The sequence below is a fragment of the Mauremys reevesii genome, linkage group 10 (assembly GCF_016161935.1).
Source record: "Mauremys reevesii isolate NIE-2019 linkage group 10, ASM1616193v1, whole genome shotgun sequence".
Classification (NCBI taxonomy): domain Eukaryota; kingdom Metazoa; phylum Chordata; order Testudines; family Geoemydidae; genus Mauremys; species Mauremys reevesii.
Genome location: NC_052632.1, coordinates 21860143 through 21885203, shown reverse-complemented (window position 1 = coordinate 21885203; position 25061 = coordinate 21860143). Strand labels below are relative to the sequence as shown.

General features: G+C 40.9%; 1 protein-coding gene across 3 annotated transcripts; it reads left to right on the top strand.

Annotated features, from left to right (window-relative positions):
• The first annotated feature begins 218 nt into the window (after positions 1 to 218).
• On the top strand, positions 219 to 24217 carry LYSMD2 (LysM domain containing 2). 3 transcript variants are annotated; one of them, XR_005585638.1, is made up of 4 exons: positions 219 to 653; positions 6181 to 6518; positions 10622 to 10768; positions 12183 to 13259. XR_005585638.1 is itself a non-coding variant. In XM_039492395.1 (3 exons), the coding sequence occupies exons 1-3, from the start codon at positions 423 to 425 to the stop codon at positions 23429 to 23431; spliced, it is 618 nt and encodes a 205-aa protein (XP_039348329.1). In that variant the 5' UTR covers positions 219 to 422; the 3' UTR covers positions 23432 to 24217. The 3 variants fall into 3 exon arrangements, 2 of the variants coding, with proteins under 2 accessions (XP_039348329.1, XP_039348330.1); XM_039492395.1 differs by lacking the exons at positions 10622 to 10768; positions 12183 to 13259 and adding an exon at positions 23383 to 24217; XM_039492396.1 differs by lacking the exon at positions 10622 to 10768 and having other exon boundaries at positions 12183 to 13257.
• The last annotated feature ends 844 nt before the right edge of the window (positions 24218 to 25061 follow it).

Below are 25061 nucleotides of genomic sequence, written 5' to 3'. Positions count from 1 at the left end.
ACACAGCTCTTCCCCCTCCCCTCCACTCGCTACCCTCCATTCCGCACCTGCCCCTCGCTCAGCATCTTCTCCCCCTCCCGGCGCTGTCGCTGCGGGGCAGGACAGGACGCAGAGCACAGCGAAACTCCAGACGAAGAGCAGAAGCGTCAGCTGGGCTTCACTTCTCTACTACGCATGCGCACAGGCTTCGCGCATGCTCCTTAGAGCCGCAGCAGGGGGTTGCGCGTGCGCAGGCGGTAGACGCAATTCTACCTGAGGCCGCGCACTTTTTTTTTCCCCCGTTGCCCTGACTGCGGTGGTGTCACCGGCGCTTGGCCGGCCTCAGCCGCGGTGACTCGAGTGCCTCCGCAGCCTGCCATGCCCATTGCTCGGCTCGCTGCTGCGGAGGCGGAGCTCGCGCAGCACTGAGGGAGCCGCCGGTCATGGCAGAGTTCCCGCCGCTGCCGCTCTCCCTGCGGGAGGAGCCCCCGGCCGCCCGCTCTGGCTCCGAGTCCGAGTCGGAGGCCGAGCTGTCGCAGAGCCTGGCCCGCACCAAGATCCGCTCGTACGGCAGCACGGCCAGCGTGGCGGCCCCCCTGGCGGAGCGCTACCTGGAGCATCGCCTCAGCGCCGGCGACACGCTGCAGGGCATCGCGCTCAAGTATGGAGTTACGGTAAGGGCGGCCCGGGGGGGCGCCGGGAAGGCGAGGCCCCACTGGCGCCAGGGGCGGGCGGGCAGGTCCGGGACCCCGAGCCCTGAGAGGGGAGGGCGCCCTGGCCAGGCTTGTGGCCGAGGCGCCGCGCAGAAAGGCTGCTCGGTCCCTGGGACAATGGGCGGGTCCGCATTTGTAGAGGAGGCGTCGCAACCCTTCCTCGCCTCAGAGCGTAAATGCTGGGCCTGGGCCCGGGCCCGGGCCCGACCGCACCACGTGTGCGCGGGCCCTGGACTCAGCCGCGATCTGGAGCTACCACAATATAACTCGTGGGCCAGGCCAGTGGGAGTGGGGAGGGATTCCTCGGCCTGGGTGAGACAGCGCAGCTGCGGGAGGAGGGATCCCTGGCGAGGTGTGAGCCACTGGGGGTCTGGCCATGGAGTGAAGGAGGAATACCCAGCCAGATGTATGGTACAGGAGCTGCAGGGTGGGAAACCCTTAGTCAGCTGTGAGTAGGGTTGCCAGGTTTGGTTGGATGTATTCTTGGCGTTTTCATCGCCATGATATTTTTTATTAAATATTAATTTTTATTTCCTGGAGACTCCTGGAGGGAAGCCTGGATGGTTGGGAACCATAGCTGTCAGACAGAAGAAATGGGATGGAGAGTGACAGGAATCCTTGGTTAGATGTGAGCCAAATGAGGTTGTAAGAGAGATGGGGTGAGATGAGAAGAAGGGGGCATAGAGAGGAAAAATCCCTCCTCATCACATGCAAGTTTTGGGGGACAGTAAGGTGATGGGGGAGTTAATGCCTAGCCCTCCAGGAGCCAGTGGTTTGTGATGGAGGAGGGCTCAGTCCCTCCCTGGCCATGTGTTAAAGCAGAAGTTGCAGGAATAGATGAAGAAATGCTTGGCCAGCTGTGAATAAGAGAAGACCATAGATGGGGAATCTTCAGCCAGGTGTGAGTCTCTAATAAAATGTATTGCTGCAGTAATGCATCCACAGCCATCCCTTAAAAAAATAATAATCTCAATTAATATCTACAACATGACAATGTGGCCTAGTCCACTGTGCAGGCTCCAGGAACCTGTACATGGTTGTTTCTAATAAGCTTTTCCAGAGCAGCATAGTTAGGAATATTTTTTTTCTTGTGAGAGCCATGATACATAAGATGTGCTATACATTACCCATGCAAACCACCACCTGCTGTCTCTAGCATCATGTCATAATAGTTTTCAAACCAAGTTTCAGCTGCCCTAAGGGAAAACATACCAAAAACTTTCTAGCAACAGCTTTTTATATACAGTTGTAATTAACAATATTTGGCTCCCATCGTGAATAAGGTCAAAGTCTTTATTTCCTTTTGGAAAGAAGAATAACTCTACTTTGAGTCAAATCCTGATTACTCCTTACTGATAGAAGTAATGCTGTGGAAGTCAGTGGAGTTACTCTGGGTTTTTTTGGTGTAAAAGCAGAATCTGACTCAATAAGGCTCTGTGAATAAGCTGAATTGGTTTGCCATTAGTTTATTTATATACTCACCATTGTAACTTATCTCACACATTAAAAAAAACCCTCTCGCATCTAGTGACAAATGGTGTTGGAAATGTTTAAATTTGGTCTATTCAGAACTGGGACTACTGCATTGTAGTTCAGTTTAATTAAAATAAATTTGTATAAATGTATTTCTAAATAGGAACTTCAGTATTTCAGAGTGGCATTGTATCATGGAATACTAACATTAAAAAATTAAGCTCAATTTTTAATTTTTATTTAAATTACTTAAAATACATTTCAAGCTAGACCTGTCAAAGAATACACCTGAAAAAATAGTAATCTAGCCCTCAATTTCAAATGTCAAGATGTGCCTTTTTTAGTTCTCCCTATTTAAATTGCCATTGTGACAGTATAAGTAGTAAGTAGTAATTTTTCACTCCCATTTGCTATCTACCAGACATTCCTAGCAGTCTCCTTAATTTACCAAGTCTTGAGTAAAGGCTTTAGAGTTTTAACACTCCCATAATGTAAACAGAAGATTTTTTAAAATAGAAACTTAGGACCAACTTTTATTAAAGAATATCTTTGTATAAGCCTTATAAAATGAAAAGTGCATTAGCAGCAATCCCAGTCACACTCGGTTCTGCCTCATAGGGCTAAACCAAGTCACTGATGTTTCTGAGAGTCTCTCTGACTGATGGGAGTTGGATCAAGTCTTACTTCAGTAGGGGCTCAGAGTGGTGTGAAAGCAACATCCTCATCTCTTGAGAAGGTGAGGAGGATGAAGAACTTGCACCTCTAACAGTGACTTCCTCCAGCTGTTTAAGAAGAGGTATTGATTGTCTTTAAAGGAAACAAAAGGTCCACATATTTGCCCTTCACCAGAAGAGTGCTGGCTACAACACGGGGCATCATGTTTATCTACCATAGGTATCTTTCAAGTTGCTCTTGTCATTCTATCCACATGCCATATAGGGAAAAGGATATCCAAGGCCTTATTCATCTACCCTACTTTAAACAAAAGTTTTCTGCTATGGCTCCCTTCCTTATTGCTCCCCTTGGTTGTAGCAATGATGGGAGCACTAGTGCTGATAGTCACTGTCATCTAGATCTGTTCTGAACAAGGGTAATGTAGTGTAGATGAAGCCTACCACTGATGAGAGATCGAATGGGGGTGGGGGGAGATGTTAATTTGTGATCTTTAGTGTAATCTCTTTGGTAATCTGGGAAAATTTTGATGTTTATAAATCATATATTTGTAAAGATCTATCAAGCTGATTCTGTTAAACACCAAATAAAATTTTTAGTCGAAATATTCTAAGAGAATAAGTGAGTGTGGGTACGTAATTGTGGGAATTAAAAGGATGATGGCTAGAATATTGTTAAATGTTGTTCCTACAAAGCCAAGAAGGTGTGCGCTTTGTGCAATGTAAACATTAATTCCTTGTAGGGTGACCAGATAGGAAATGCGAAAAATCGGGACGGGGGTGGGGGTGGGGGGGTAATAGGAGCTTATATAAGAAAAACCTAAAAATCAGGACTGTCCCTATAAAATCAGGACATCTGGTCACCCTAATCCCTTGCAACATCCCTAAATAAGTGACTACTATTTTTATTTTACTGTTTGTTTTCTCCAAACAAACATAGGGTGCATGTGTAATAGGAAAGTTCATAAGCATTTTGTGCCTTGGTACAGCTTCACATATGGCTGTGTTTAAAAAAAAAAGTTTTTTACCACCAGATTGTCCAGTTCCAGGGTTGAACAACATTAAGGTTAAAATACTTGTACCCTGTTTGCATTACAACTTCCAAACTTCAGCTATTTTTACCACAGGTGGACTTATGCCAGTGCAGAGAAATGCTTATGAATTTTCCCGGCATAGGAAAGGTCACAGTGTCAAATTCCACTCACATTTACACCTATGAATCCTTATTGGAGGCACTGGAGTTCTGTGAGTGTAACTGAAGGCAGAACTTAGTCAGCAGTTCTCAAGCGACGTACCCAAGACTACTCACAGAATTTTAGAGTGGAGATTAAAACATAGGGGTCCCTTACTCGTACCACTAAAATACATGGGCTCTCTGAAGGGCCACAAGAAGATATACTTAAGCAGTATTCCAGGGAGGAAGAACAAACCTTCACTGGCAGAGTTACAGTGAAGCATGATAAACAGCTTTAGGATGCATTATTTATCAGCTGTCATTTTGCTAGTTCCTTTACAAATGCAAGTCATGGTAGACATATTGGGTTTCAGCCTTTGTGCTACAGTTCTGTAGATTGATTTCTCCTTTAAAGAAAGCTATGCCTTCCAGTTACCAGTGTAATCAGAATTTTGGTATCGAGCAAGTAAATGATTCTGTATGCTTTGGTGGCTTCTGGGGCCTTGGCCCTGAGATGTTCTCCAGACTGGAAGCTGGGGCTCCAGCTCTGGTTTTGCAGCCTATACTACCTAGTGAAACGGGAGCAGTGTAGGGAGTGCACTATGATCCAGCTGACTGTCTCTTGTGGGGAATGTTGGAGAGCAAGAGGCACTTGCAGGCAGGTCCTAACAAGATAGGGAGATTAAAATAACATTTCACATGCTTGGATGTAGCAGAATGTCAGATTCTAGTGCAAAAATGCTAAATTCCATAACATCTTAGAAAATGGCAAATACCACAGCCATGAAATCCTGGGAACCACAAGGCCCTGATAGAGATGAATGAGGCAGCTCACATTTCTCAGAACTGTTGTTTCAGGCTCTCTGCAGTCATCACGTCATCAGTTTGCATTTAGTTCCTGTTTTTAAGGTTCTAGGGCTAGAAACAATTACAGACAAAACTGAAAGCGGAGATTGTGCAGCTATGGGTGACTGTCATGGCAAATTCTGCAGCTGCAGAATCCGTGGGGCCCCTACTCATAATGATAGAAAGATGGGCCCCACTGAGATGTCAGTTTCTATTGTGCGTTGGGCAGGTTACTTGAGATCAAGATGGAGCACCCAGTGGTAGGACCTCCAAGCTGCAGTTTGATATTTGTATAAATTGATTGGGTAAAATAAGGAGGGTAGCCACTGTTCATGCTGTAGAATTCCAATGGTTGGTTTTGGCCAGGAAGTGACCACCTACACTACTGTTCTCACAAAATATGGGGCCAAGTTCAGGACCTAATTAGAGATCTCTGCATTTATGTATAACCAAACACACCAAAGCGGGGAGTGGCATCACAGATTAAACATATTCATTTGATGTCTCCAAAACCCAGGAAGTTCACTATTTTGGGGTCTTTCAAGATAGGCAGTCAGCTATATGGTCTAAACATCTTAGTGTACCCCTGAAGCTCTAAACATCTTAGTGTACCCCTGAAGCCCTAAACACCTTCACATGCTGGGAATACTTATACTTTAGGTAATTTAGTTGGTTCTCTGGGGGTTGCTCTCTCAGACTGGCCCTAATATGAATGCAAAACAATGCAGCTTTTTTGCTGCATTATTGTGTATTCTTTGCTGAGCAAAGATGGCCTAAATTTGGGTTGTGAAGAGAATGGAATACTCAACTTTAGGGAAAGGTTCTTTATGTAGAACAAAAAACATTTACCCTTAGGGAGACTTCCAGTAGCATAAAGCCTAGTGCATGGACAAAGAAAGCAAAGCAAAAAGGCTGAGTTAATGGCAAGACAGAACATACACCTCTACCCTGATATAACGCTGTCCTCGGGAGCCAAAAAAATCTTACCACGTTATAGGTGAAACCATGTTATATCAAACTTGTTTTGATCCTCCAGAGTGCGCCGCCCCCCCCCCCCCCCCCCGGAGCGCTGCTTTACCACATTATAGCTGAATTTGTGTTATATTGGGTTGCGTTATATTGGGGTAGAGGTGTAGTTGAGGATAATTGTTCTAAATTCAGTAGCTCCTTTTATATGCTAAATTAAGACAAAGTAATTGTTTCAAGGAAAGTCTTTTTACTTATAAAACTGCTTGACTGTTGTGTGTTTTGAGGATGGTGGCATTCTGTACGTTACAGAAATCAGTACTGCTTCAATTTAATTGTTTTTTCTTCTCTCTTCCAGATGGAACAAATAAAAAGGGCAAATAAACTATTTACTAATGACTGTATATTCCTGAGGAAAACACTGAATATCCCAGTTATATCAGAGAAGCCGTTATTGTTCAATGGACTTAATTCGCTGGAATCGCCTGAGAATGAAATTATTGACATTTCACTTTGTGGTGAAGGACCAGTGACAGTTCAGGAAGAGAGTAGTTCTTCTTCTCCCAGTCCTCAAGAACCTGACAATCAACCTGCTGCACCTGAAGAACTATCTGCCAAAGATTTTCTACATAGACTGGACTTGCAGATTAAGTTGTCCAAACAGGCAGCCAGGAAACTAAAAGATGAAGATATCAGGTAAACTAGACTTTAAAATGAAGCATCTAATTTCAGATTAACACTTACTCCTTTTTATATCTGAGTTGTCGTAAGCCTATTTTTTGTGGCATTTGGACAAACACTGGTTATATTTATGTCTATAATCTTTCTGATTTTAGGCTTATTTGCAGCACCCATCACAAATCACATTTATCATGTCGTGTAATGGACTATAGGCAGGTTCTTGGATACTACGATGATTAGGATAGTATAAGAAGCTATCTAGAATAACAGTTGTATCTAAGCCCTGGCTACAAATAAGAGAAAGAATAACATTGTGTAAAAAGTATCAGAGGGGTGGCTGTGTTAGTCTGGATCTGTAAAAGGCAACAAAGAGTCCTGTGGCACCTTATAGACTAATGCTCCAATATGTCTGTTAGTCTATAAGGTGCCACAGGACTCTTTGTTGTTGTGTAAAAAGTGTTGGTATAACACAGATTTCTGATTTGGTAGATGGTTATCCATATAGGCTCTGATTCAGCAAAGTACCAAGCACCCAAAGACCCTGTGGGAGCTGAAGGTGTGTAATGATACATTACTGCCCCCCCCCAAGCAAAAATCTGAAATGGCCCCCCAATACACATTTGTAGATGTGCCCAATCTCATACAGCTTTCCTTTCTCACCCAAGCAATGCTCATTCCCCCTAGTAGCTGTCTCTTCCTCCTTTACCACCCTCATACATTCACCTTCCCTTAGGCCTCGCCTTCACTAGGGGAAAAAGATGTATTCTTAGCTAAGAGGAGGCTCTAATGGCTTCATCCCATATCTCCGTACACAATCCCCTTCCATAAGGGGGTTGGCTCTTCTCAAACACGCACGCCATACATGCTCTCTGGGGGTTCATCATTCCTTCTCCTCTCACATACCTTTCTCCTCCTCTTAGTGCTCCCCCACAGCTAATCAGCCACACTTTTCATGTTCACCCCTTGGAATTTCATTCATTAGTAGCTCCTTGGAGTGAAGCCAGAAATCAAGCCTTGCAGAAGTTGCTCCTTCCAGCCCTCTGTTGGCTTCAGTAGAGAGATACAGGCAACTGCCTGCCCAGGTGAGCTGCTCCTTAAATTGTACATGTGAAAAACCACAGTGCGAAGAAGAGGGCATGCCAGCTGCTGAAAAGGAGCAACTATCTACTTCTCCAGCTGTCAGGAAACAGAAGATGGAGGTGGAGCATCTCCTTTCTAACTAACCAATGAGAGGCATCTCCCTTCTCTCCCCGAAGAAAGACTTGGGCTACGTCCAGACTACCTGCCGTATCGGCAGGTAGCGATCGATTTATCGGGGATCGATATATCACGTCTCGTCTAGATGCGATATATTGATCCCCGAACATGCTCCCCGTCGACTCCAGAACTCCACCAGAGTGAGCGGCGGTAGCAGAGTCGACAGGGGAGCCTCGGCTGTCGATCTCGCGCCGTGAGGACGGGAGGTAAGTTGGAATAAGATATGTCGACTTCAGCTACGGTATTCTATGCCGTATCTTACATCGACAGACCAGGCCTTGGACAGCAGGAGCCCTTGCAGTCATTTAGGCTGCAAGATCAGTGTTTCCTCCTGCAAGGGCCCACATCAGTTCAGGCCTCTCAAAAACTACAAATGCTGGAGGATGGTACTTACAGCCTTAGTGCTCAGCACCTCACAAGACCAAACCTGCTGTCTCAGATGAACTAAGTTAAAATTCTACATACGAACATAAGAACGGCCATACTGGGTCAGACCAAAGGTCCATCAAGCCCAGTATCCTGTCCTCTGATAGTGGTCAATGTAAGGTGCCCCAAAGGGAATGAACATACAGGTTATCATCAAGTGATCCATGCCCTGTCACCTAATCCCAGTTTATGGCAAACAGAGGCTAGGGACACCTAAATTTTATAATTTAGTATCTTATTGTGCAATTAAATATATTTTTAATGCTGTAAATATACAACATTGTTCCTGAGCGGTATGTAATAGCAACTGGCCATGAAATCCAAATTTGGGTTCAGATTTCCACCCCTCTCCACATTTAGGGGAGTACAGATCTGGATCTTTGTCCATTTCATGGGTTAATGGTATTCATCTGCCACAGTCATTTAACTTGCGTCATCTTTAGCATGGTTGAGGACACTGTGCAGGACATTGCTATCTTAATGGCCTCTGCTGATGAATCTCATGATAAGCCTGCTAAAAAGGCGACATTAACATGTGAGTACGTGTTGTTGACTTAGCAGTTAAGCTGGGCTGACAGAGACCACAGGTCTCCAGCAAGGGTTTTGCTTATTTTAACCTCCTTTGCACACAATAAAATGTTAATGTGTAGGAGGGAATTCATTTCAGGACCTCGGCAAACTACACACATAAAAAGTAGTTGTGTTCAGAGTGACTGGTTTAAAGAGAGGGACATTTTACTGTTCCTGTCTGCTTCCTTATGTGTTTTTTGGGTCAGAGCTTGGAAAACACAACTTTATTGCTGCATTTGCTCCCCAGTCAGTCAAAAAAGGGCAAACTACATTCACTTTTGTATATGCATCATTAACAAAATTACAAGAGTACAGATTTTTTTTGGGTCATGATGCTGCATGAAGCACAAAAGCACAGCTTGATTATCCGATTCCAGCTTGAACCTCCATTTAGAAACTAGATTGTCAGTTATAGTCACAGGAAAAAGCTAACTTAGGAGACAGAGTAAGAATAAATATGTAAATTTAATAGATAATGTTACTGAGCTACATGTGGGGTTCTCCCCACAACTTCCATAGACTTTAATGGGAGTCAGGTGCTACAGCCCTGACAATATGCCCAATATGGTGGGAGGGGGTACTGATTTGATATCTTTCTAGTCTCATTTGTAAGTCTTACAGCATTTCAAACAGGTGAGCACTCATTGAAGTGCACACAGGTGGGTTTCAATGTATAATCAGATATCTCGTGGACTTAGAAGCAATTGAGGCATTACAATTCTTCAAATAAGTGTGCTGTACAATGTTGTAATATGTGTAACTTTTACTTATGATATAGGTGGGATTTCACCTGTATTGAGTCACCTAGACCTTCATCAGTACTATAAAAATAAAACGAAATGTACAAGTGTTGCCTTAAGCATATATGGCACTTTATCTAAAAGGACCCCAAAGCACTTTACAGACTGTGGACCAGAATCTGATCTGTTACATTGGTATAAATCAGAGTAACTCCCTTTGGTTTTTATTGGTTACTCTGGATTTATAGCAGTGTTAGTTCAGAATTGGGCCCTCCATCAGTCTGTATATAACCGAGAGAGTTTTGTGTATGTACATATAAGTACACTTCCCAAGTCTGCATCGCTTGCTTTTACTGTTGTTAACTACTGAACTCTGTTCATAGCTCTCCAAGTCATTGTTCTCCAGACTCTAGCATGTGCAGAATGGTGTTGCTTGCCTTCCTACATACCCCACCCAAAGAACTCGGGTTCCCACTGTTTCAAGATCCCATTCAAAATTGCCGTCCTTGTTTTCACATCCTGCATGAACTTTTTCTTCACTTTTTTCTAGCATGTGCCTCCTATATCTTGCCATTGTTTAGGAAACCTGCTTTTCTGCAGCTTCTGACACCTGGCAAAATCTAATATTCTCCCCCCCCCCCCCCCCATCAGCTCTTCAGTTTTATCTGAAAAACATCTTTTCTCCTGTGCATAGAACATCATTGTCCTCTCAGATTTGGGTGGGGGGGGAAGCATGGATTTAACTCTGTAAAGCCTTTTAGGATGCAGTTTGTGTGAAAGGTGCTATGTACATACATTGTAATGTTATCATACCCAGTGGATTATGGGACCTTGAGCACAATTTGGCCACTCAGTCAATGTTGCTCTGTCATCATTACATGTTAGTATGGTATGACTATAATGAAGACCTTTTTATATGAAGGTAAAAGTGAAATAAGTAAAAATGCTACATTTCAGCTACACTAACCCTGTACATTCTATTTCAAATGGCCTTGGCACATAGTAGAGAGCTTTTCAGATAATGTGAGATTATGGGATGTATATCAGCATTGGAATGTACTCAAATGTCAGTTTGCAAAGATGGAAGAAAAGCAACATTTGTTATGTTGCTACATCTTGAACCAGGGAGTAGAAGAATGGATCTGAGGTCTGAGTAAAGAAGACACCACCAGCAGCAGAGGATTGGCTCCAAAATTCAAAAAAACTATCACCTTTCTCCTGTCAGCATGCCTGGGCTAGCATGACATGCAGGCTAATGGGACATGGCATGTGGTAAGTTGCTCATTCAGTTCTTTTTCCCTTAAGGTTGTTTTTTTTTTGTTTTTTTTTTAATTTAAATTCTATCACATGCACTCTTACATAGTGAAACTCAGTTACACATGTTAGGCCTGATTCCTTATGCTTAACAGTTCTGCATGCAGAGCCACTGCAGGCTCAGGCCTGATGTAAATGCAATACAAGATGAATACTTGAATTCAATTAACCATCACCTTCCAAAAATTCTATCGGTTAACCATGCCCCTTGAAATAACCTCAGTCTTCTTTTGTAGGATTTCTCAGCTTTGGAATACTTAAACCAGTCTTTGCTATAAATACAGCTCTTCATCTTACCTAAACAGAAAACTGAGTAACATGTAGGTTGTGAAGGTGGTCTCTTGAATTAGACCTTAAACCTGAAGGCACTGTATGCCTTGCGTGGATGTTAATTCCATGTGATCTTTAACCACAGCCATTGTTGTGCTGTGTATTATTTGGCTGCTGCCATCCTCCTCAGAGGTGACTGCATTTCTGTAGTAGTGTGTATATATACAGTATTTATGAAGAACTTTGTGATCCTTCAGGGGTCTTTATAAATGTAAAATTAATACTCAATCTCTGGCCACCAAGCAAAGAAATGTAAGATATAAAAAGGAGCATTTGTGTGGTGGCGGCAGTGCAGGGGCATGGAAGAAAGCAAAATAAAAACAAGTTATCCTTTGATTTTTTGCACGTCTGCTTTTGCCCTGTCTTGGTATTCTTTAAGTGCATGTTTCCCAAACTGTTATCTACTGTGGTGTCTGCAGTGAACCTATATAATGCAGATGTCAGGGATATGAAGGATGTGTAATAATTGTTTTCCAGTTTTACCCCTGGCTGGCAGAAAAACGAACACTTTGTAGGACTGAATTTTCCAGAAATTATTCACTAAGGGTTCTATCTTGTCTATGTGTGTGTTTTGTAAAAACATCTACTCTGAATGTGTACGCAACTAAGTAAGATATCATGTCTGGATGTAATGCCCTATAAGTTTTATGATGATTTGTAAGCTCTTTACAATATCATTAAGAGAATTCTATTGAGTGAATGCAGTAAGTTAGTGCATGGGGTCGGGGCATGATTTTTAGTTTGTGCCTTATGACCACTGGGCTGGAGAGGAGGAGGGGGAATGGATATTTAATGATTCCCTCACATCAGAGTTTAGAATGATAGTGCATTTGAAAAGAGGTACTGTAAAAATCCTTGTTTGCATCTATAAGCAACACCCTGGCTGCTAGCTAGCTGCAAACATGCAACATTGGGAACAGAACCTGTAACTTGAAATTCTGTTAAATTGCCTAGTACTCAGCTCATTCACTGTGAGAGAAGATGGGAGCATATATGAGATCCATGATATGAAGTTGTTTATTGGTTCTTGTTTTCTTTACAGTTCTCCAGTACCATCAGCCAAAAGAGAAATGTAGAGAGACAGCAATGAACTGAAGAAGCCTTTGAGGATATGTTACATGTTCCAAGAGCTATTAACTCAAGGGCTTTGATTAGTGTTCCTTTTACAACTGTTGGATGCTTGGTACAAGTGGGGTTAAAGTATCAAATGAATGCTCATTGTCATGTGTGCTGTAAGCAGTGACTAGTGTTCATTATTTGTGGGTGAGAAGCATTTGTACAGAAATCTGTGCAGATGTCCTTCTGAACCTGCAGTTTGTGTTGGGCTGAGGGTGGCAGGTGCAAATTGGGATACACAGCACTATAAAAATGTTGTAATGCTTTCTTTCCGTTCTCCTTTCCTGAAGGAGGAAGTGAGAAAGTAACTTATCATTTGTCTTCATTTTAGTGTATTTAAAAATCTCTTTAATAAAACTTTCCATTTTGTTTTTAATGAAAAAATGTGTGGTCACTAAAATCTGTGGCAAACATGTATTAATATTGTGATGTGTGCAAGTGTTCATTTGGGGCACTTGTCTCTCTGAAAGGCATAATATTGCAGCTTGAATTACCTTCACCCTTTGGTAGAAGATGTATATCTTAAATCTGCCCTCGTACAGCCATAACTTGAACTTCTGAAAATTGTTTTTTTAAAATTAAAGATAATAACTTCGGTGGTTTTGAATCATATAACTGGAGCAGAGTTTCTCATTAACCGTAGTACTAGGGAGAGTATGGTGCTCAGTTTTGAAAGGTCTTCTCATGCAAAATTCCCATTGTCTTCAAGGAGAGCTCCATTTATGGGTGGATATACAGGGTTAAGCCCTCAATTAATCAGCAAGTTTTGAATCTTCTTTGGGGTGACTAAAACAAGCATTCTAAGCTTCCTGGGCTGTGCTTAACATAACAATGAACAGCTCTGCTTGGATTCAAGTCTGTAATGACTGTTACTAATGCTCTTAACTTGGAAAATAAAGCTTGTCCTTGGGCTTGGTCATGAACCATGCACCATATTAGGTGCCAGTACATAGTATGCTATACTGACAGCTACATTGGAGGTCAGAACACACTAATATATACACAACAGAAGTGCAGATACTAAATAATGGATGTGGAGAAAAGTTTCTTATTTGGGTATCCTACCTTTGAACAAAATGAGCAAATCTGCTAACAGAAAATAAGTCTTATTTCCATCCTCCACTTACTCCTATTTACCCCTCCAATCTGATACAGCTGACCACAAGCACACATGGAACCTGCAAGTGCAGGCAGCTTCCAATTCCCAGAGGCATGTAGTTTTCATAATCTGGTAGAGGTGCTGAGGGCCCTGTTACATTGTCAGTGGTAGGAAATGGAGTAAAGCTATGTGGGCACGAAAGCTATGACTCTGGCCATCCCTATATCTCTATTTAGAGAGATTCTTCCAGCAAAAAGCCAGACGTGACATCTTCAGGTGGGAACACCAGTTTTGTTTGTTTTTTTAATAGGAAAGGACCAAATCATTAGGAAAGTTGTTTGCAAGCTAAGCAAATAACAAACAGGAAAAATCCAGGAAGTCCATAAAGCTCTTTCCAATGTACAACCTACAATCACAGAAAAAGGAAAATATTGCTCCCAGCCCAGTACAGTTAGAGTGCAATAGAGCCTTCAGGACCACTCAGTGACATGGTGGCGTCATCAGTTACATCTTGTAGCGTATGAAGCTGTTATTTCAATGTTTGCCTAGCCCAGGTCAGAATTTAAGGAGAAACTGTTTAGCTAATCTGTGAGATGAGAACCAAAGAGATACAGTGGCCTTCATAAAGATTCCCCTTGATATTCATTACAGCTGAATCTTGTCTCTATCATAAGACATCATTCTCTTGCAGAACAGTAGAATATAGACTGATGCCATTTATTTTTTTAAGGCTGCACAATTCTCGGTGCAAAGTATACTTGATAGGTCATATGTGGACCTCATCATATTGGCCAGTGTAAAATGATGCACAGATCTGCATGCTGTGGTGTGTTAGCCTGAGGCTACAATAAGAGAAGATTTGGCATCTTGTTTTGAGTGCTAGGAAGATCATGTATGTCCGTCCATCATGGAAGGGATGGGATGATGCAGAACTCTGAAGAAATATGTTTGGAAGGGCCTGATCTGGCAGCGTGTAGACAAAACTACCATTGACTTTATAGACATGGGAGTTTGCTTCTATTAGGACTGGAATGTTAGACCATAAGTGGGTATCAGTCTATGCAATGCTGAGACACATGAGCAAAACTGTGCTTTTATTCATATTTCATAAAGCTAGCTCCTTGGCCATTTCAGTTTCACTTCTTGACTATTTAATTGAAAGCGTTTAAATATGAACTACAGTTGTTTTTATACTAAATAATAGAGGGAAACCGCTCAATATTATACTGATGGGGACAGTTACATAATACAGTACTGGTAACAACTTTAGCCGTAGGGAAAATTACTAAATTGACCCTTCAAACAAGGCTTTGAAATATTTATGCTTCTCTTTAGCTAAAAGATAATTTAGAAATTAAAAACCCTGAGAGGATGGTAACTGCTGACATTGCTGCACACTAGTTCTCTGTAGAAAGATCATTTGATCTGAATTGGAGATAAATATTTTTAAATCCATGACACATGAACTTAATCATTCATTGTATGTTGTGTCTTTTATTGCCATTTCCTTTATTCTTGTTAGAATTCCAATCCAGCATATTGCTCTTCCACCATTTCAGTATATTCTGAGAACCTGTCAACACAATATACCCTGAGGTTCTTGGGTCTCAGGTGCCAGAGCAATGAATGTCCCTCTAATTAGTGACTAAAAGTATCTATTATTAAATAGAGGTACCATTTTCTGGGATGTTAGTCGCAAGATATTAGATTTATCACTAATTTTTGGTTTGTTTTATGTGGGCACATTTGGGAGCAGGAGATGATGTAGGCTACCTTCACCCAGGCCTAAGGCACCTGAGCAGACAACAGACAGAATCCACTGCCCAGGGCTGAGGCCCTCAAGCTTCCACACCCCACAGGGTGGGAGGGCTCAGGCTTAGGTCCCCCTTCATGGAGCCTTGCAGTAATTTTTGTTGTCAGAAGGGGGTTGCGGTGCAATGAAGTTTGAAAAACCCCGATTTAAAATATTCAAGATAGTCCCTTCAGCAAGGGCAGAAAGATGAAGAAATATTGTAAATGCTAAGATACCTGTATCTATTTCAGTAAGGAAAAAATTGGCAAGATTTCTATATTAAACATTTATGGGTTGGTAGCACCTGAAGATCACAATCAGGTTAGGCCCCATTGTGCTAGAAGCTGTACAAACACAAAAAATAACACTTCCTGCCCCAAAGCATGTTATCAACCCTGTACTCTGCTTTTCACAGTTTACAGACTTCAAAAAATCTCTCTTCATCCAACTAAACATAAATAGCATTCACAAGCCAAAGTAACTTAAAAATAGAAGTCCTAGTATTGAAATATTTTGGTACATTCAGTATGCTGGGGAATGAACAGATACCTTTCCGAGTTTAGCAGGGAGGGGATTAATCTCTTTCTTCCAGGTAAAGGTAGAACCACAGTTGATATTCCTGAGTTCAGGGATTTTCAGTGTTCTGGGCCAGCTGTTGACAGTTCATATCCCCATTTGTGGTATGAGAGGGATTTGCTGTGGGAGGCTGGTAGTGAGAATCAGCAAGGAAAGCTCTCTAGGGAGGAGAGCAGGTACTCTCTCTCCAGACTTGGCTGAAGTAAGCTGTGCTCCATAACTACTTTGAGTGAGAGGGAAGCCCTGTTACATTTGCTACATTTACTTTTTTTTTTTTGTTTAAACTAGTCAAGTGCATCAAAGTGTTTAAACTCCACCTTGCTGTTCAGCTGCCTTTCCTACGCTCACCCCCATTCTCATTTTAGGGGCTTATTTCATGAGGTGTTACTATTTTTCTATAGTTTGTGAAAATACCACACGGGCCTTAGTCAGAACTTCCCCTTGACTTCAGTTTTGCCTAAGTAAGTTCTGCAGCATTGGGCTATTGGTCTATTTGGGAGCACATAAATAAATCTTTCACACAAAGTGTCACTGTGATGGTATAAACAAACCCTAAATCCTGAGCCAGCAAACTTTCAGTAGAATTTACCAGTAAAAAGGTCATTTACAATTGAAAACTGGAGGCCTCAACCAGCATTCAGCCTTATTTTACACTGGCTCCTGACTAGCACCCAGTCTGTTTGTTGTAGGCAATGTGCCGAGACTTACTGTATTAGCTTCCATTTTATACTTCAGAATGCATCAGGTTTTCCTCATCTCACTTAGATCACAGAAGCTAACTAAAATAAAAGTTCAGGATGGAGAAGACCTATTCGTATCTTTTCCCTCCCAAACACCAATTTTAGGAGCTGTAAGCTTCCGTCCACTGCATGGTATTAAAGAGAGCAAATGAATTCAAGAAAAGAGCCATAGTCTCATGGAATGGAGCTAACATGTCAATGCTTTCTCCTTCCTTGTCCAGTCAAGCCAGTCTATGTGAACACTGTGCAGTTGGGACTGTCAGTTGTAGGGCACAACTGGGAAAAAGCTATGCAATTTCTAGCCTATATTCTGTGCTTGCCTCCCCTCTTCACATGGCTGCAAAACCTTCCCACTAGAGAGCGGACGTACCTGTTTTCAGAAGAGACTTTCCCATCTGGGAGGGGGTATATGTGGCTTAAATAGCACTCAGCTTTTGGACTGTGAAATACTTAGAAATTTAAACTAAAATCTTCCCTTGGAAAAAGTTTTAGGTGGGTTGCATTTCACACTTTCCTCTGCATGAATGTTATATTTGGTTGACTTTATTATGGTGACATTTACCTGCTGTTTGATACGACATTTTGTGTATTGTTGTCTTGGTTGCTTGAGTTTTGGCAATTGGCCTACCGTGTTTCCATTTTCAAGACTCTATTAGGTATCAGTCTGACATTTGGATTTGTCCCAGTTCTGAATCAGCATACAATGCTATCCCTTGCCCATTTTTGGCTGCGGATTTGCAAACTGATTGTGGCATAGTTCTCATTTCGTTGTTAATTAACTGACTTAGGGTTCCCTATCATACCTTGATGCTAACTACAGTATATAACTACCCTTGGATTATAGTATTCCTTGGTTATTCTACATTAGAGATGCTTTGCCTTAGTCTTTAATAAGAGGATTCTTTTCTCCATGCAGAGCATCTACAGCTCCCATTGATGTCAGTAGGACTATCATGTGAATAAGGGTTGCAAGTTCTTGTCTTCAATGTTATGGAGCCACATTGTGACACCATAAGGTTTAAGAGCCTCTTTCATTCCAATTTCTTATTTTCAGATGTTACACTTTTTGAAAAATTTACCTTTGGGGCTGAAATCTCATGTTTATTCTTGGCCCAAAGATACATTTTTAATCAAAGTGCTTTAACTGTTTGAGTTATCCAGCTTTTTTTTTGGGGGGGGGGGAAAGAGGGAGGAATGGCATTTTTCACATGAAAAGAATAGTTGAGCTGCTTTAAAAAAAATGCATGGGTTGCTCAGATAGGTTTTTTGGTAACAAGGAGTGCATGCAGATCTTAAATGCCGATTAGAAAAAAAGCCATGTTTTTCTACTATCTTTCTAAGAATGTACCAAGGCTGGGCACTTTCTAGACATGTCCATGTTGCTGGAACTCTATATTGAAAATCACGCAGCTGTTATTTAAATGATTGCGCAGTATATGCCTTTATCAGTATAAGCGATGGCACATTCAAATAAATGCAATTGCAGTTGCATTGGAATGTGTGAACTATCTCACACTGAAATAATGTTTTTAGGACATGATTAAATCTTCATGCACTTGTCATAAAGCTGCTGTTGCAAATTTTAGCATTGTAACTTTTGAAGAGATGTTTTGTATCTCAGATAATTATGGAATGTAATTTCTAATATTAGAAATATTGAAAAAAACCAATTATCTTTGGAGTATTTGGCACTGAGCTAGTGCTGGGTAGTTGTGCTGCAGTAAATTTACATCATTGCTCTTTTGTTATGCCTTTCTGTAATATTCCTTACAGATGTTTCTGTGACTTATTTTCATCAAGCAAAAACCGTAGGTGGACTGATTTTCTTCAGACATTTTAATATTTACACTAGCCTTTCATCTGTCAGTCATTGTGTTAGTAATATACAGTTTGAAGTTGTTGGCATTTTCTGTGCTGCAATTTACTCTTTTTAAAAAGCCATAGCAAATTATTGGTCTCTTGACTAAAGATAGCTTCAAATGTTTGAGAGTTCTACTGTAGTTGTCAGCATTCTGCCTTAAAGTACCATAACTTGTTCCACATCAGATGGGATAAAAAAAAATAAGCTCCCTTTGTTATGGGACCATGATATAAACCCTTCTGCATTACCAGGACTGACAGCTCCTTGCCTGTCCGATCCTCTCTATTAGGTCAAGCTACCAATTGTCAAACCTCACCCCCCAAAAAGAAAAACAGAACACCTTGGACCCATTTTTTCCCTCTGAAAACAGCTCTGTGCAATGGGGAAAATACACTTCCTTCATGTCCTAACGTGGCACTGGCAACTTATGGGTGTGGTGGCTTTTCTTAGGATAGTTATAGAAAGGGTAAGGGGTTTCAAGTTCTGAATATTTTGCTAGATATGGAGGTACTCCAGAACTGTGCATGTATTTCTATAACAGAAACTGACCAACCCTTAATGAGACAATCATTTTTTCATTTTTTAAAGAAGGGGTTTACAGACCCCCTCCCCAACTTAGAAAGGTTTTCATAATTATTATTTCCCCAGTAGCCTCCCACCCCAGTGATTATACATTTCTTTAAAAGAAACAGTTTAATTTCAATCCCAGATTTAGGATTTGTCATGGAAAGCACTAAGCATTATTTATCATTTGCACAATGATTCAGACATAAATTGAGTTGAATTTTTGCAACTCAAACTTTGGAGCCTTATGCTAGCATGTGAGAAACAGTGGGTGAGAAGCCATCTAGGCAGGGGGATTTAATTAGATGGAGAATCTGAACTATTCTTAAAATGGCCATTGTTACACAGTGACAGCCATTTTAAATGGTTTTAATGGAATTGGGTTTTTGGATAAAGGTTGTACGAATACAAATCTGGCCACATGGAAGGATTCATGATCAAATCCAAAGAGGGATGTATCTTATCCTAAAAAGTAAATTTAACATATGTGTAAAAGGTCTAAGTGCCTGTACAATATGTAAGAATAATTCCAATCCAAGGGAAGAGAGCCCTAAAGGTAAAAAAACTCCAGTTCTGTCAGATGGAGTCTTCTGACCTTCAGGGTTACATGGGTATGTATAGACTCATCACACTGCCTCAGAACAGCTATAATTTTCTGCAGTGAGTGGTCTTTTCTTGTAGGGTGTGGTTTTTTCATTCTTTTTTGCTGCTGCTGCTACCAAACCTCCCCTGAGCAATTTTTACTGTGTTGAGTTTTTTGGACAGCAAACATCCAATACAATTTTGTTAGTGGCATTTTCATTTGTTTTTCATCTACCATCAACAAAAGCAGTATCAGAGCTTTCTAGTGCAGCAAAAATATGACCAAGCAGCCAGTGCTCAACTTTTACAAAACAAGAAAATTATTTTACTAGTGAAAAGAGTGGATCAACTTTTATGACCAAATCCTACTTGCAGGAGTCAGGCAGGCATATTACTGAAATCACCAGGTCTACTTGCAGAAATAATATAAGTAGAATTTAGGGACTGATTTGCACCCCGTTAAAGGCAGTGGGCATTTTTCTTTTGATTTTACTGGGCTTTGAATCAGACTCCTGGATTGTAGGTTATACCAGATGCTCTCATTTTAAATTATAATTTCCAGCATAGCCTACAATACATTCTCGAAATAAAAAAGTGATACCAGCAGATATTTAGACTTCTTAGAAGTAATTGTAACTGAACTTATTTATTACAGAACCTGAACAGTAATCAGCATTAAAATTTGTTTATTAATGTATCTTAGATTTGTGTGTTTCCTCCCTACTTGAAAACAGATGGTACATAAGAGAGCCTTATTACATGGCAGAAGTCCAAAGCATTATGGAAGGACATTGTTTATTCAGAAAGCATCCTCCTTGTGTTGTACTGTATTCACCTGGGTTCAGAGCAGCTATGCACATGCAGACTTCACAGTGCAGCAACTGGCTTAAAGTGGCAAGGACTTCACTGGTTGTTTTAGAAGGCTTCAGTGGCCAAGAGATTAATGTAGTGAATCTGGATGCTGTTTCACTTGAATATTTATAATAGGAATAGAAAAATGCAGCATATGATCTCAAATTATTCATTAAGAATACCTACATCATGTTACACTTAATAGTTGTTATGGGCTGAATAAATCGCTCTCTCAGCTATCTTGCTGCAGTATTACTGAGATGTGCCTCCTATACAAACACTTCAAAAAGTTTGAAAAAAATGTGATAACTGCTTCCAACTGAAAAACAGCCTGTTTCAGAATGATGGTTCATCTCACTTTGAGAGCTTCTCTTTTAACATTATGGAGAAGTATTTGTCTTTGAGTCATGCGAGATTGAAACATCTTCAAACTCTGATTTATTTTTTCCATTTTAGTTTAACTCCATCTCATTTACTATCCTAGACTGTCCCACTGTGATACTGACTGGCAGTCCAGTAATATTGACCAGTGCAAATTATTCCTTCCTGGTTAAATAGTTTAGTTAGGCCATAGAACCTGGTCTCTGGCTTTTGCTTCCATTGAAAACTGACAGTCTCTCTTTTATTGCTGATTTAGGGCTAGATCATGTTAGCTGCACACAGCCCAGGGTAAAGGGAGGTGTATAGGCATATTGTCCTAGGGAAAGCCCTGGGTGGTGTTCAAAAACTCCTTTGGTGCACGGTAGGAAAAATAGTAATTTGCAGCTTTCCCTTATGTATTGCACCATTCTGCTGGCCAGTGGGGAAAGCTACAGTCTGGGTTACCCCTGGTGGAAGGAGGACAACAGATGACATAAGAAAACTATTGAAAGAGAGGTCACTGTCACTGATACAGACTATGATAGAGAAAGAATCGTGGCATTAGACTGACAGATAGTAGTAAGACTGGGTTGCCTCAGGTACTATGTGCCACAAGTTACAAGAGCAGCTAATAAAAATAAATATGCAGTCTCAGGGTGGAGCTCTCCACCATCATAGCACTGTGCACACAAACGCTTATGTCGGTGTAACTTATGTCACTGTGGGGGTGGTTTAGTCAAACCCTTGAGCATAGGGTGACCAGATAGCAAGTGCGAAAAAATGAGATGGGGGTGAGGGGTAATAGGCACCTATATAAGAAAAAGTCCCAAAAATCAGGACTGTCCTTTAAAAATGAGACATCTGGTCACCCTACCTAAGCCCCTCAAATTAGAGTCTGTCATCCTGGGCTGGGAGGCTTGGTACCACGGGCTGTGTAGACATATTCCAAGTGTCCTCTCCAGGGAGGATGTAATTTTCAGGAACGAAGTGTGACTATTTCTAGCAGTATGTATAGAGACTTCGGCAGTCATTTCTCTAGTACTAGTTCTCTTTATAGTCATCCATTTTGATTGCAGATCAGTTTTAGAATCATGAGATGTATGAATGTGCCATTTTTATATTGGTCCTCTAAATTTGTATGTGAAAGGATGTGTACTTGTTAAAGTGAGCCCCTAATTAATATTAACAAATACCACATTATGCAGTTGGATTGCCTCAGAATCCATTTGATAGCAGTGCATTTTTGTGCATTACAGGCTGTGGAACCCAAGTCTTGATTTTCTTTGCCTCATTGTTGACTGAATTTATAGATGAATGCTTTTTATACCTGCAGCTTACCAACTAAGTCCAAATGACAGCCATACCAATTCCTTGGCCTCTAAGGTGGTTTGCTTTGACACTCCTCTTTCTCAATTTCCTTAATTTTTTGGGTAGTCTAAAGATACCTGGTTCCTTAGTAAAAGTGTTTCCAGTTGAAATACAATCAGTTCCATGTAATCCACAAATTATACAATTATGATACAAATGGATGGGGGGGGGGGGGGGGAATTAAGACTCTGAAGTGTCCTATAGTCTGTTCCTTTTAAGGAGCACAGAAAAAAAATAGTAAATTTTCTTCCCCAGGATCTCCTACTCATATCCTGTTTAGCTGCTGTTGCATTTTTAATTTGAAAGCTAACAAGGTCTACTATGTTTACCAGCAAAATAAAATGGGTCAAAATTTTAATGAGCTATCCTTCCCCTCAGAATCAAATTGATTCTAGATGTAAGAGTTTGTGCAAATCATTGAAACAGTTGCCTTTGTCTATAATTTACTCTTCAGACTGGGTTTTGATTTTTGAATGTAACCTTTCAGACTGTTCTCCCCCGTAAAAAGAATACTCAGACTAGACAGTATTAGAGAGGGCTTAAAATATATCTCACATCTTCTCTGATCACCAGCTGAAGTGTGTGTGTGTGTTTTGGAGGGCGGGGAAGCTAAACCTCATCCCTCTGCCCTGGTCTGCAAATAATGTAGAGGTAGAGGGCCAGTTCAGTAGCTGGCCAGAGTAGGATGGAGGTTTTTGCTCAGCTAATCATTCCGGGTTACAGGTTTGCTTTTTCCTGCTCCCAACATTGGATAGCCTTAGAGGGTATCCCTGTAAGTTTTTTGGGGGCAGGGATTGTCTTTACTTCGTGTTTTCACAGCACCTACCACCAGGATCCCAGTTGTATTACACTAGTGCTTAGAAGCTCCTCCAGTAATAATGTACAACACCCTCTTTCCAAGAATATTCACATTCACCCCAGTGATCTAGGAAGGCAGGGGAGAGCAACATCCCTGAAAATGGGACAGGATCTGCACTCACGTGTCCCTCGTGTTGCTTCCTGCAGAATTGGGGATATAGTGAGTGTAGAGTTTTGCTCACTATTCCTGTTTCCTAGCACAGGTTGTGATGATGAAGAGTATTGTGCTGCTACTGCTTTTTTTAACCTACTTTCAATTTCATATTCTTGTTGAAGCCATTATAGATACTAAGTAATATTACGATACAATATACATAGTAATGTAACTACAGCTGTAGAAAGTGGTGAGATCATTGTGTTTCTTCATGGATAGATGTGGGTGTCTGCTTTATGACAGCAGTTTCCTGATAAAGAGACGTATGTCAATTATACATCTTCCTAAACTGACTGTGATGTTAATTTTCCCCACTACAGAGAGGAGGATGAGGAAAGTCCCTATGCAACTTCTTCCTATCACCAGTAGATGACTGACACATGATGACCTGCAAACATGGAATGAAGATACAGTTCTTAAAGAACTAAATAATTGATTCAAAAGCAAGCCTTTCAGACTGATTACCGTGGTATACTTTTTACAAGTCATGAATGGGTAATTTCATTGACTAATTGCACTGAAATTATTTGACCTCTTCTGCCTTCTGCAGGTTAATTTCCTTACATTATATCAATAAGAGGTGTAAGCCTTCCAAAACTAGCAATTGCCTTCATATTTCTTCTGTGTAAATTGTAGCATGGTAGCAACAATATATCCTTGAGGTCACCTTTATGCAGGATGCAGTGATCTTTAGTATACAGTTTGTAAATACTTGTTAAGATAAAGTGTGAGATTATTTGATTAAATATTTATGGAGAAAGTTACACTTATCACTGGCAAACGTAACAATATAAAATGACTGAAATTTTATGATATTTACATCTTGATTCTGCAGTCCCAATGCAGGCAAATTTGCCACGGAAGTATTGCCTGCAGCAAGGTGTGTGTGTGTGTGTAAGTGTGCTTATATAAATAACATGTGTGTGTTCCTGTAAAGGATTAATTTTAGCCCTCCATTTTGATTGGGTAAAGAAAGCCTTTAGGGGAAAATAAACTATTTGTTTGCAAACTTTTTGGGAAAAAGTTATAGTAAGAGGTATTTTTCTTTGTGTTATAGTGACATTTGAAATGTTCATAAGTGTATTCTTGTGTGCAAATATATTTTCAGTGTAATTTTATTAAACAAAAACCCCCATAATAAATGACTATTCTTCATTATTTAGTCTGTCTGGTTTTCACTAATCCAATATAGTTAGGACTTTGCCATCAATTTTTAAAAGGGAATTTCAGAGCAAAAAGTGTGTGGTCTTTATTGCTTCAATATGAGTAATAATCCATCTTCCTGAAGTTGCAAAGATTCTTTGCCCCAGCTTTCTTTAATTTTACACTGAAATATCAAAATTGGCAGGTTCTTGCTTCTCATTTACTTGGAGGACTTTTGCAATCTTTAGAGGACTGGAAATATGATAGGGGAGGCCTAAACCTTTTCATATAAATTGCTTCCATTTTAATTAGCCTATTTCAGGGGGAAAATTGGCCACTTTCTTAATGAGGACTAAGTGGTGGGTTAGTGAGAATATCAACTAAGAGGGCCAATGATTAGGAAATCTGCACTAAAAGCTAGAAACTGAAGGAGCTACGTCTACTTCACAGGGACAAATTTGACATTTGTACAGAGCCTGAGGAAACATACTTTGTGCAGAGATATGCAAGGGGTGGAGTGAGGCGAGGGAGTAATCCTCAAATACACATACACAGAGCACCAGCATAGCCATGGCTGATACACATACCCTCATACTACATGTGGGTAGCTCTCCATTTCTTCCTCAAACTCCTTTTCTGTGCTACCCTATAGCACTGATTTGCAGTAAGCAGGAATTGTGGGGTCCTTGATCTCTGCTGTCCAATGCAGAACTGCCATGTGCCCCCTGGGGATGGGGATGAAGCAAGGTTTCATTCTCAGATAGCGTTAAATCTCTAGGTATCCAGAGTGAAATGGTATATAGTACTAGAAAAGAAAACTGCCCAGGGACTGGAGAGTGACGGTGATAAACAAAAT